This window comes from Miniopterus natalensis, chromosome 3 (assembly GCF_054644295.1).
Source record: "Miniopterus natalensis isolate mMinNat1 chromosome 3, mMinNat1.hap1, whole genome shotgun sequence".
Taxonomy (NCBI): Eukaryota; Metazoa; Chordata; class Mammalia; order Chiroptera; family Miniopteridae; genus Miniopterus; species Miniopterus natalensis.
In genome coordinates this window covers 103,806,410-103,819,100 of record NC_142083.1, presented here as the reverse complement: position 1 = coordinate 103,819,100, position 12,691 = coordinate 103,806,410, and the positions used below count along the sequence as shown (strand labels likewise).

General features: G+C 53.9%; 1 protein-coding gene across 2 annotated transcripts; it reads left to right on the top strand.

Annotated features, from left to right (window-relative positions):
- The first annotated feature begins 6,556 nt into the window (after positions 1-6,556).
- On the top strand, positions 6,557-7,430 carry AHSP (alpha hemoglobin stabilizing protein). Of its 2 annotated transcripts, none has more exons than XM_016222703.2 (3): positions 6,557-6,685; positions 6,846-6,880; positions 7,082-7,430. In XM_016222703.2, the coding sequence occupies exons 2-3, from the start codon at positions 6,848-6,850 to the stop codon at positions 7,283-7,285; spliced, it is 237 nt and encodes a 78-aa protein (XP_016078189.1). In that variant the 5' UTR covers positions 6,557-6,685; positions 6,846-6,847; the 3' UTR covers positions 7,286-7,430. The 2 variants fall into 2 exon arrangements, with proteins under 2 accessions (XP_016078189.1, XP_016078188.1); XM_016222702.2 differs by having other exon boundaries at positions 6,802-6,880.
- The last annotated feature ends 5,261 nt before the right edge of the window (positions 7,431-12,691 follow it).

Here is a 12,691-nt window from a genome sequence, read left to right as displayed (position 1 = left end):
CCCCGCGCGGCCGGCCATCCCCGCGCCGCCCGCCGTCCCCGCGCCCCGCCCCCGGGCCGCGCACGGCGCCGCTTCCGGTCGGCTACGGCGGCCGCGGGGCCCGTCCTCCCGCGAGCGGCGCGGAGGCTCGGCCCGCCCCGCGCCGCCTCCCCGGCCGCTGCTGCCCGCGCGCCCACGGGGACCCTAGGGCCGTGGGACGTTTATCTTTTAGTTTTTTTAAGTATTTGTATTGATTTTAGAGAGAGGAAGGGAGAGGGGGGAGAGAAACCTCCACGTGGAGCGGAACGTGCCGCCTGCGTGCGCGGCCTGGAACCCGCCCCTCGAGCGGCCTGGGCGCGGGCGCTGGGGGCGGCCCCGCCTGCCCACGTCCGAGGCGCCCGGGAGCGCCCTCCCGCCAGCCTCCCCGAGGCCTCCCCAGCGGGAAGCGCTGCTTCCGAAGGGACCCAGGGGCCCCCGAGAGGAGACCGTCCCGGGCTTGCAGAACAGTGTCGGAAAACGAGACGGGGTTCTCTCCCCCGCTCACCTTTCTGCCCCTCTCCCTCCCCCCCATTCAGCGCAGCGTGCTGGCTCCCACAGGGACCCCCGCCAAAGGCACCCCGTCTTCGGGAAATGCCCGACTCCCCGGCCTGTGAGGACGCGCCCGGCGCCCGGCACCGCTGCGCGGAGGCGGCTCGCTCCAGCCTCGGGAGCCCCCCCCCAGCTGAATCCAGGGCCCTGCCCGTCGCGAGAGGATCAGCGACGCCCTTCCCACCCTCCCGTGTGGCAGGAAACTTCCCCTAATACACGGCGCCTCCTCTCCTGCAAAGCCCCGGGGCGCCTCACCGGTCCCCAGCTCGGGGCGTCCTGTACCCCCAGGTCCCCCTCCCGGCTCAGAGCCCCTCCCGCGCGCGCGCGTGTGTGTGTGTGTGTGTGTGGGGGGGGTCTTAGTCCCTCCTGCATGTGTGTGGGGGGGTCTCAGAGCCTCTCCTGCATTTGTGGGGGTGTGTCTCTGAACCTCTCCTGCATGTGTGTGTGTGGGGGGGGTCTCTGAACCTCTCCTGCATGTGTGTGTGTGTGGGGGGGTCTCTGAACCTCTCCTGCATGTGTGTGTGTGTGGGGGGGTCTCTGAACCTCTCCTGCATGTGTGTGTGTGTGGGGGGGGTCTCTGAACCTCTCCTGCATGTGTGTGTGTGTGGGGGGGTCTCTGAACCTCTCCTGCATGTGTGTGTGTGGGGGGGGGTCTCTGAAGCTCTCCTGCATGTGTGTGTGTGGGGGGGTCTCTGAACCTCTCCTGCATGTGTGTGTGTGTGGGGGGTCTTAGTCCCTCCTGCATGTGTGTGGGGGGGTCTCAGAGCCTCTCCTGCATTTGTGGGGGTGTGGGGGTGTGTCTCTGAACCTCTCCTGCATGTGTGTGTGTGGGGGGGGTCTTAGTCCCTCCTGCATGTGTGTGGGGGGGTCTCAGAGCCTCTCCTGCATTTGTGGGGGTGTGGGGGGGTCTCTGAACCTCTCCTGCATGTGTGTGTGTGTGTGGGGGGTCTCTGAACCTCTCCTGCATGTGTGTGTGTGGGGGGGGGTCTCTGAACCTCTCCTGCATGTGTGTGTGTGTGTGGGGGGGTCTCTGAACCTCTCCTGCATGTGTGTGTGTGTGGGGGGGGGGTCTCTGAACCTCTCCTGCATGTGTGTGTGTGTGGGGGGGGGTCTCTGAACCTCTCCTGCATGTGTGTGTGGGGGGGGTCTCTGAACCTCTCCTGCATGTGTGTGTGGGGGGTCTCTGAACCTCTCTTGCATGTGTGTGTGGGGGGGTCTCTGAACCTCTCTTGCATGTGTGTGTGGGGGGTCTCTGAACCTCTCTTGCATGTGTGTGTGGGGGGGTCTCTGAACCTCTCTTGCATGTGTGTGGGGGGGGGTCTCTGAACCTCTCCTGCATGTGTGTGTGGGGGGGTCTCTGAACCTCTCCTGCATGTGTGTGTGTGTGTGGGGGGGGCTCTGAACCTCTCTTGCATGTGTGTGTGGGGGGGTCTCTGAACCTCTCTTGCATGTGTGTGGGGGGGGTCTCTGAACCTCTCCTGCATGTGTGTGTGTGTGGGGGGGTCTCTGAACCTCTCTTGCATGTGTGTGTGGGGGGTCTCTGAACCTCTCCTGCATGTGTGTGTGTGTGGGGGGGTCCCTGAACCTCTCTTGCATGTGTGTGGGGGGAGGTCTCTGAACCTCTCCTGCATGTGTGTGTGTGTGGGGGGGTCTCTGAACCTCTCTTGCATGTGTGTGTGGGGGGGTCTCTGAACCTCTCCTGCATGTGTGTGTGTGTGGGGGGGTCTCTGAACCTCTCTTGCATGTGTGTGGGGGTGTGTCTCTGAACCTCTCCTGCATGTGTGTGTGGGGGGGTCTCTGAACCTCTCCTGCATGTGTGTGTGGGGGGGTCTCTGAACCTCTCCTGCATGTATGTGTGTGGGGGGGTCTCTGAACCTCTCCTGCATGTATGTGTGTGGGGGGGTCTCTGAACCTCTCCTGCATGTGGGCGTCTCTGACTTTCTCATGTATGTGGGATTTCCATACATATATATATTAAATGTGGTTATTTTCTCTTGCTAATCCGGCTCATGTCTATTTGATTGCTGGCTTCAGCAGCACAAATATTTTTTAAAAAAAGTTATTTGAGCCAAACAGAGGATACTCCTAGAAGCAAGATCTCAACAGACTGAGAGAAAATGCTTCTCAGCATGTCATTTTGCAGCTTCTTTTATACACCTGGGATTGAGGAGGGAACATAGGACCCGCCCTCCTTGGGGTGCACCCACTCAAATCTCTTTTTCGAGTGAACTTTCTTTCTCCTAAACTCAAAGGGTCCCCTTGAGACTTGCAACCAGGGGAGAAATGGGCAGCAGCAGTTCATCCTGGGCTAACCCATGAACCAGTCCCCAAGGCCCGCTTCTCTCTGACTTCCCCGTGAGCTGACAGCAGCCCAGCCTGGCCCCCTTTCCCATAACGTTTGTAAAGAACCAAAGCAGCCCCGCCTACTCTCTCGCTTAAGTCCTTTCTTGTATCACTCGCTTCCCAGCTTTAACAAATGTACTCTCAAAATAAAAATAAAATCATTTTTAAAAGGAGGGAACGTAAGATTACATGAGGGTGGGAGAAAGCAAAGTGGGAATTGGATTACAGGCTGAGTCATTTCAAAGGTATGTTAACCTAGATGCCCGGAGGAATGAACAGGGCTTGCCTGGAGTGTGACTACCCACCGTGACCTGCCCAGTTAGGAATTATGATCAGATCCCCCTGTGAAGCTGCTTTCCATAGAACCCCTTTTTTGTCCATATGAATCTGAAGCTTTTAAACTGTTTGGCACATAGTACTTGCTACTGTGGACAAAGAAAAAAAAAAAAGAGAGAGGTTCTGTAATAAAACTGACAAGTCCAGTGATGGAAAGTAACCTTATGGGGTGATCTGGCATTTCCAAGGTGTGTTAACCTAGATGCACTGTAACAATGGACAAGGTTTGCTTAAACTTTCACTAAAGAACTTATATGCCTGGGGTGTGCCTACCCACTATAACCTGTCCAGTGATGAATTCATGATTTATTACAGCACCCCTTTCCATCCACAATGTACTATCTATGACATTTTGAGTAAGGATGTGGTAAAGTACCTTGGGGGCTTCAAAGGATTATTGCAGGAAGGGCCGATGTTTAGTAATTAGTTTTCCCTGCCCTATAGATATGTTAAAATGTTATCTCTGATAATCTCTTACTACGGGCAGGGCCCCTACTAGGTAGTTAAGTTGGGACGGCTCTGAACCCCTACATGGTCAACACATATTACAGTCCATTTTCCGCACAGCTTAAAACTCCCCACTTAAGGCTCAGCCGGGTAGCTCAGTTGGTTAGCGCACCGTCCCCAGACACCAAGGTTGCAGGTTCAATTCCCGGTCAGAGCACATACAAGAAACAACTAATGATGCATGAATAATTGGGAAAAAAATCAGTGTTTCTCCCTCTCTCTCCCACTCCCGTTCTCTCTCTCTAAAACTCAGCCAGTCGACCCCCTGCTTAAAACCTTTCATGGTTACCTATTATTTTTGTGGAAGAAGTTTGCAACATCCTCCTCCAAATCTTTCAAAGGCTTTTCCTCTTTTAAATTATATTTATTGGGGCAGCGTTAGTTAATAACACGAGTTTCATATGATACGTCATCTGTATACTGCATTGTGTGCTCCCACCCAGGGTCTAGTCTCCTTCCATCACCTTATACCTGACCCTTTTCTGTTAATCCTACCCCCACCCCCTTCCCCTCTGGTCACCACCATGCTGTTATCTGTGTCTATGAGTTTGTTTATTTTGTTTGTTCATTGGTTATTTTCTATTCCACATGAGTGAAATCATATGGTTTTGTTTTGTTTTTTCAATTTATCTTGTTGAAAGTATTACAGATATCCCTGTTTTTTCCCCCATTGACCCCCTTTACTCCCAGGTCTTCACACACTATTGTCTGTGTCCATCGGTTATGCATATAAGCTCTTTGATTAATCTCTCCCCACCTACTCCCCACCCCCGCCTTCCCACTGAGATCCATCAGTCTGTTCCATGCTTCTATGTCTCTGGATCTATTTTGTTCCTCAGCCTATTTTGTTTATTAGATTCCACATATCAGTGAGATCATGTAAAACTGAATCAGGAAGAATCAGAAAACCCGAATAGGCCAATAACAACTGATGAAATCAAAGCAGTAAAAAAAAACAAAACTCCCCACAAACAAAAGCCCTAGTCTGGACAGCTTCACAGGGGTGCTTTCTAATTCTTTAAGTTGTAGAGTTAGTGTTGACTTTTTATCTGGAAGATCTATCCAGTGAAGTCAGTGGGGTGTTCAAGTCCACGAGTATGACAGTATTGCTGCTGATCTCTCCCTTAAAGTCCTCAAGGTTATTGATAGGTCCTTATTTATTGCCACTTTAATTCTCTATTGCCTGTGTTTCTCTCGCTGTTTCTTATTACAGCAGGCCCTTTAACATTTCCTGCAATGCTGGTTTGGTGGTGATAAACTCCTTTAGCTTTGTTTTGTCTGGGAAGCTCTTTATTTCACCATCTATTTTGAATGAGAGCCTTGACAGATAGAATAGTCCTGGTTTCAGATCCTTGTTTCATTACCTTGAATACTTCATGCCATTCCCTTCTGGCCTGTGGAGTTTCTGATGAGAAGTCAGATGACAGCCTCATGGGAGCTCCTTTGTCGGTAACAGATTGTTTTTCTGTTGCTGCCTTTAAGATTCTCTCTTTGTCTTGAATTTTTGGCATTTTAATTATGATGTGTCTGGGCGTGGGCCTCTTTGGCTTCTTCTTGTTTGGGACTCTCTGTGCCTCCTGAACTTGTGTGACATTTTCCTTCACCAGGTTAGGGAAGTTTTCTGCCATTATTTTTTTAAATAGGTTCTCTATCCCTTGCTTACTTTTGACCTCCTCTGGTACTCCTATGATGTGAATATTGTTACATTTCGTGTTGTCCCTCAGCTCCCTTAAAGGCATTATTCTAAGAGAAAGAAGCCAGTCTTAGAGGTAACATACTATATGATTCCATGGTGGAGAACAGGTCAATGCCTGGTGGGGTTTAGGGATGGGACTGGAGGTGCCTACAAAGGGGTAGCATGAAGAAGTTTTTGGGGGTGATGGAAATGCTCTGTGTCCTGATTGTGGTAGTAGTTACATGAATCTATGTATTAAAGGTCATAAATTGTACACCAAAAATAGGTCAATTTTGCTGTATGTTAAGAAAATGCTATAAAAAAGGGAAAAACAAACGTCTGTGAGTGTATAGGTACCTATGAAGTATGAATGTTGGCTTTTGAATGAAAGATGTCACAGGAAATACACACGTCTTTAATGCTGGTTACTTTGTAGAGGAAGGGAGCAAAAATTATCACCTTTTTCAGGGTACATGTTTGGCAATGTTTCACTTATCTCAAGTAGTATGTGGTGTTTCAAAATTTGAAAAACATCTACTAAAAATGGAGAACACTAGGAAAATATTTAAAAAGAAGAAAAGAGTATCTCTTCTTTGTTCTCTAACAATATGTTAGAGAACAAGAGAACTATGTCACCATTCTTGCAGAGCACAGCCTCGTAGAGTTCAGTCCCCAGGTCTTACAGATGGCTTCACATGCAAATTATGACATTACTAGTACCTGCCTATATAAGGATAGACACTTTAACAGATGCTTGAAACAGTGCCTGGCATCCGTGATAAATATAATGTAGGCTGCTATTAATGCATCATCTATGAATTTGGAGAAAATTGCCATCACATTGCTCTGATGACTTCAAAGTACCTGTCATGTAACAGGGGGTCAGTTAATGTTAGTTTTGTTAGCAATTGCAACCTGGGTACTGGGATGCGGGGCAGAGGGCAAGGATCTGGCCCTGTTTGGTTTTCTAGGTCTCTCCACTTATCTGTTTTTTGTGGCCTTGCTATCATTCTAACTTCAGGGAAGCCTCTCCCTCCTTCCCCTCCCTGGCTGACCTATCACCCTCCCTCAGGATCCAGATGCAGGGCGTTTCCCTCTTAGCCCCACACTTAACTCCTTCCCCGCATCTAGCTTGGCGCAGAGGGACATCCATATCCTGAACGTGTGGGTGAGACATAATAGCACTGGTGGACCTCAAGGGGAGCCAACCTGTGGGAGCCAACCTGTGTGATTTCAGAGCAGGGCAGGATCTGAAAGGTATTGGAAGGAGGTGACCCCTCAGGGCACCAGGAATCTTTAAGAAGAGTGAGAGAATTGGGGGAAATACCCAAGGATGGGGGGAAAGGGTACTTACATTTTCTTTCTCTGAACAGGCAGATGGCGCTTCTTCCAGCTAATAAAGCTCTCATTTCCACAGGAATGAAGGAATTTAATGCTCTGCTGAATCAGCAGGTAAGCCCAGGTATTCTGTCTCAAAGGGCAGGCCTGGTGTGTTGAGTGGTGGGTGAGGGCAGAGAAGGGAGGAGAATCTGGGGCTGGGAGAGTGATGGTGGAGGTGACAGAAACAACTAGAGGTAGGAAATACAGATCAGAAAAAAGAGGGTGGCAGAGTTTGTGGGTTGTTCTGACTCACTGCTGACCCCCACCCCCCAGGTCTTCAGTGAGCCTCCTATCTCTGAAGAAGACATGTTGACTGTGGTGAATGACTGGGTGAAATTCTACATCGACTATTATAGGCAGCAGATGATGGGAGAGCAGCAAGAGCAGGACAGGGCTCTGGAGGAACTTCAGAAAGAGCTGAATACTCTGGCCATCCCCTTCCTGGACAAGTATAAGGCCTTCCTGAGGTCCTTGTGAGCACCAAGTCACCCACCGCTTTTCCCCTGGCCTGGGGACCAAGGCCGGCACCTCTAGGAAACCCGCCTCTGTACCCTTCAAGTCCTCAGGCTCAGCTCCTTGGTGTTGCTCTATCTTGACGCCTCAATAAAGACCAACACTGGCTTTGCTGGTCTTCCTGGCTCTCCTACGGTTGTCTGTCCTTGACTTGCGGAAGGAGTTGGTCTCTCTCCCTTCAGTCCTGCTTCCCAGGTGGGATCTTGGAGATTTCATAAAGTAACCACTGGCAGGTACTAGAATAGCCTAAAAGAGGGGCAAGGGAGGCAGGCACTAAAGAGAAAGTGCTCGGGGAGGGCGGTTGGAAAAAGAGGGAGATAGAAGTTCTCCAGGAGCTGCGGCCTGCGAGCGCTTGTCTGGAAGGCAACTGTTGGAAGTCCGGGTCCTGTTCCTTCCGCGCGGGACGGCATCGAGCGAGACCCGCCGCCTCGCCGCCAGGCTCCTGCCCCCAGCCCGAGCCTGAGCGAAGACCCGGCTCTGACCCCAGCGACCCCACGCGGCACTTCCCTGCGGCGCGGCTGTGGCCTGGAGTTGAGGGGTCTTGGAAACTTTATTACATCCCCTGTTTTCAGAAGGGAAAACCTCTGGCTCCCTCACTCCTTAGCCCCAGGCCCGTGCGGGAGGCAGCCGTTCCCGCCCCGCGCTCGCTGCGGCCGCGCCTCCCCGGTCGGTCCCGGACCGGCGCCTCCCCGCGGCCTCCAGACCCTGAGCTCGGTTTAGGCCTCGCGGCGCAACCAGGGCCGGCCCAGGCTCACGCGCTTTTTAAAAACTTAATGAAGCTGTTAGAACGAGGGGGGACCCGCCGTCCTGCCGGGGAGCCGGGGAGCCGGGGGGCGGGGAGGGGGCCTGCGGGCCGCGGGCCGGGCGGGACTGGGGGAGGGGGGGCCCCGCGGGCGGGGGGGGCTGCGGGCGGGGGCGGGGCGGGGAGGGAGCATGCGGGCCGGGCGGGACTGGGGGAGGGGGGCCCCGCGGGCGGGGGGGGCCGCGGGCGGGGGGGGGCGGGGAGGGAGCATGCGGGCCGGGCGGGACTGGGGGAGGGGGGCCGCGGGCGGGGGGGGGCGGGGAGGGAGCATGCGGGCCGGGCGGGACTGGGGGAGGGGGGCCGCGGGCGGGGGGGGGCGGGGAGGGAGCATGCGGGCCGGGCGGGACTGGGGGAGGGGGGCCGCGGGCGGGGGCGGGGCGGGGAGGGAGCATGCGGGCCGGGCGGGACTGGGGGAGGGGGGCCCCGCGGGCGGGGGGGGCCGCGGGCGGGGGGGGGCGGGGAGGGAGCATGCGGGCCGGGCGGGACTGGGGGAGGGGGGCCGCGGGCGGGGGGGGGGCGGGGAGGGAGCATGCGGGCCGGGCGGGACTGGGGGAGGGGGGCCGCGGGCGGGGGGGGGGCGGGGAGGGAGCATGCGGGCCGGGCGGGACTGGGGGAGGGGGGCCGCGGGCGGGGGCGGGGCGGGGAGGGAGCATGCGGGCCGGGCGGGACTGGGGGAGGGGGGCCCCGCGGGCAGGGGGGGGGCCGCGGGCGGGGGCGGGGCGGGGAGGGAGCATGCGGGCCGGGCGGGACTGGGGGAGGGGGGCCGCGGGCGGGGCGGGGCGGGGAGGGAGCATGCGGGCCGGGCGGGACTGGGGGAGGGGGGCCGCGGGCGGGGCGGGGCGGCCCCGCTATCCGGGGTCGGGGCCGTCCCGGGCGGGAGCGGTTGGGGCCGAGGGGCTTTCCCGCCCGACCCCCCGCGCGCCTGCTTGCGGGATCTGTCACTCCCACTCTGGCTTTCGGTTTTGGGGTCTCTGTAGCCTGGTTCAAGGTCCAAAGGGAGCCAGCTCAGCGCCCCCAACCGTCCTCCCAAGCGTGGGGCGCGGCGGCCCGGGCCCAGCGAGAGCGCGGCCGCCTTCCCGGGAGACCGGGGCGCCCCGAAGTGCGGCGGGCAGGGGGCGGCAGGCTCCCCGCCGCGCCCCGGAGGCCTCAGCCCGTTCAGGGGCCCAGGCCTGTTAGGAGGGTCCGTGGTCAGCAGCATCTCTGCGAACGGACCTGACCGCTGTGCCCGGTGCAGCGGGGACGCGGGGAGCTCGGGAAGGGTCGGGGCCGGCGCCCAGGCCCCGCGGTCCCCCGGGGCGTGCGGGGCGCCCTCTCACGTCCGTGTCTCTCTCAAGAACCGATGCAAACGCACCTCGGGTGCGGGTAAAACATCAGACTCTCCGCAAGTTCGGATCACGCAGCCTTGGGCGCCTGGGCGGTGGTTCCCGGACGGCGCGGGGAGGGCGGCTGCCCCGCGCTGCGGCGAGACCGCGAGCTCAGCATCCGAATCCCAGTCTGACCAGCGGCGGGAAACAGAAATTACAAACAAAATTTCTTAAGAACAGAAACCTGTTAAACTTCACTTCATGCTCTCATATTCTGATCCCCTGAGCATCTGGGCTTGAATCTACAAAGCAGTAAAATTTGGGGTATTTTGATTTTTCAGAGGTGATAGTATAAACCATCAGGATCTGATGGTCCATAATAATAAAATTAAAAAGGACTCCTTACCCTTTGGGACAGTGTGGAGGGTCCTGGAGAGTATTATGCTGAGTGAGATAAGCCAGGCAGGGGAAGACAAACATGATCTCGATTATACGTGGAACCTAAAGAACTTAATAAACTGATGAACAGAATAGAGTTAGAGACATAGCCCCAGGGAACAGACTGAGGGATCTCAGGGCAGGTGGGGGTGGGGGTGGGGAGAGATTAATCAAAGAATTTATATACATCATGCACAGCCCATGGACGCAGACGACAGTGTGGTGAAGGGGTGGGGGGGGGCAGTGTGGGATAGAAGAGGTCAATGTGGACATCTGTAATACTTTCAACAATAAACATAAATTTAAAAAAAATTACTGGACCAGTGAGTACCCTAAATCCATTACTGTTTCTGCAGAAAAATTAACCAGAGTTAGCAGGAAGAATAATGCTTCTTTTACTTTGACATTAGTACCTGTCAAAATACCTGAATGAATACTAGAAATAAGATTGTAAACCAAAGGTGGACTATTACAGCCATCACCTTGCCCTATCCTCACCCTGACATTGGCCTTGGCCCTAGGGCTGATGCTAAGCTTGAACCTCACCTTTAACCTCAGGGGTGATAGTATAAACCCTGACCCTTACCCCATCCCACTTGACTTGGATCCCAGCCATGATAGACACCTTTACCCTCCTAATAACCTGACCCACTGACATCAGCTCTCATTCTCATCCTCAGAGTGATCCTGATGCTGACCTAGACCCTGAACCTTACCTGACCCCAAATTTGACCCAGACTTTGACAACCTCAACCTGAATTTTATCTTGACCCTTACCCTGAAATTGACCAGCACTATAACCCTACACTAACCATGACACTAACTGGCCCTTAGCATGTCCCTGACCCTAACTGTGACCATGATCTTTATCTTCACCCTCATGTTGACCCTGACCAAGTCCCTCACTAACACCCTGAAGCCATCCTGACTCTGATTCTGAACCTGATCCTCACCTTGACCTTGATAATCAGCCTGACACTCTGACTTTTACCCTAAAGCTGATCGTGACACTACTACCACCAGGGCTCTGATTCTGACCTTAATTCTCAAGCTCCCCCGATAACGACCTTCATCCTGACACTGACCCTGTCCCTCAACCTTACCTTTACCCTGAACCTGCCTCTCACCCAGACCCTGATTGTGAACATGAAATATACTCTGAAGCCCACTATATCCCTCATTCTGACTCTAACCAGACCATGACACTCAACCTCAATCTGATCCTGTCACTAAAAATCTGACAGTTGTACTGACCCTCATCCATGCCCTGACCTTGACCCCAAAGCTTACCTGTCTCAGACCCTCGCCTCCAACTTCACTGTACACCTGACCTATACCCTGACCCTTATCTGGACCGCAGTGTGAATATAAACCAATACAGCACTAATATTCAACTTTACTCTGACCTAGACCTTCACACTCACCCTTACATTGACCCTTAAACTGATTATTACTCTGAACCGCATGCTGACCCTAAGCAACCTGATCCTGACCCTGAGTTGGGCTCAAACCTTATTCTTACTCCATCCTTGAAGCTCATCTTCACCTCCCATGACCCTGACCCTCAAACTGATCTGACTCTGATATGACCCTGACACTGACTCTAAACTTACCACCCCTCAAAATTTGAACTGAATTTGGTCTTCGGTTTGACCCTGATACTCTGACAAAGTAATGACTCTGAAGTTGACTGACCCTGACACATATAAGTACCCTGATCCTAAACCTAACCTTGTGTCTGACTCAGATTCTGATCCTTAACCTCACATTGTACATGACTCTGAACTTCACCCTGCCCCTGAAATTTATAAGGACTCTGACCCTGACCCTCATCCTGACTATCCTCTTGATGCTAATCCTGACACTGACTGATTCTTAGCCTCACCCTGACCCTGAACTGCTTCCACACATTCACCTTAACCTGAACCCTCAAACCGACCTTGACTATTACACTGAAATTACTTTCAACCTGACACAGACCCTGATTGTGACTGCATTATGGCCTTCACCTTACTTTGATGCTAATTCTACCCTGACCCTCACTTTCACACTCACACTGAGCCTCTATGCCACCTGACCCTTAGTCAATGCTCACACTGACCTGTACTCTCACACTCACCATGACCCCCACACTGACCCTCAGTTTTATCTGCATGCTGATCATGATCATGACTCTGACCCTGAAGTATACCTTCACTCTCACTCTAATTCTGATGCTATTTCTATTCTATGCCTGAACCTCACTCTCACCTTGTGTCAATCACCATGACCATGACAATCACCATGACTTTGATCCCGATTCTCACTCAGACACTCTATCTCATTCTCACCCTCACACTCACCTTCACCTTCCAGTTCATCCTTACCCCGATCCTGTAGCTGAAGCTAACTCTACACCAGCACTCAACCTGATCTTCATCCTGGCCCTGAACTTCACCATAACTCTCATCATGACCATAAACTTGACCTTTACATGACCCTGACCCTAACTCTCCACTTACCCTTACTTGACCTTCTCCACTTAACCTTCTCCTTGACCTTGACCTCACCCTGACTCTATAATGGCTCTCACGCATACCTTCACTATGTATTTGAAATTGCCTTGAATCTGAAACTTATGGTTAACTTGAACCAGACTCTTAGCCTGACCCTGACACCAATCCCATCACCCTGGCCCAGGTTGGCACCCCTCCCTGATCCTGACCCTGACCCTCCTTCTGAGCATGATTATGAAGTTTTGCCTCACACACCTGACTTTTCATCAGAATGGGGTCTGATACTGACCCCATTCTGATCCTCACAATGAGTCAACCTCACCTTAAGCAT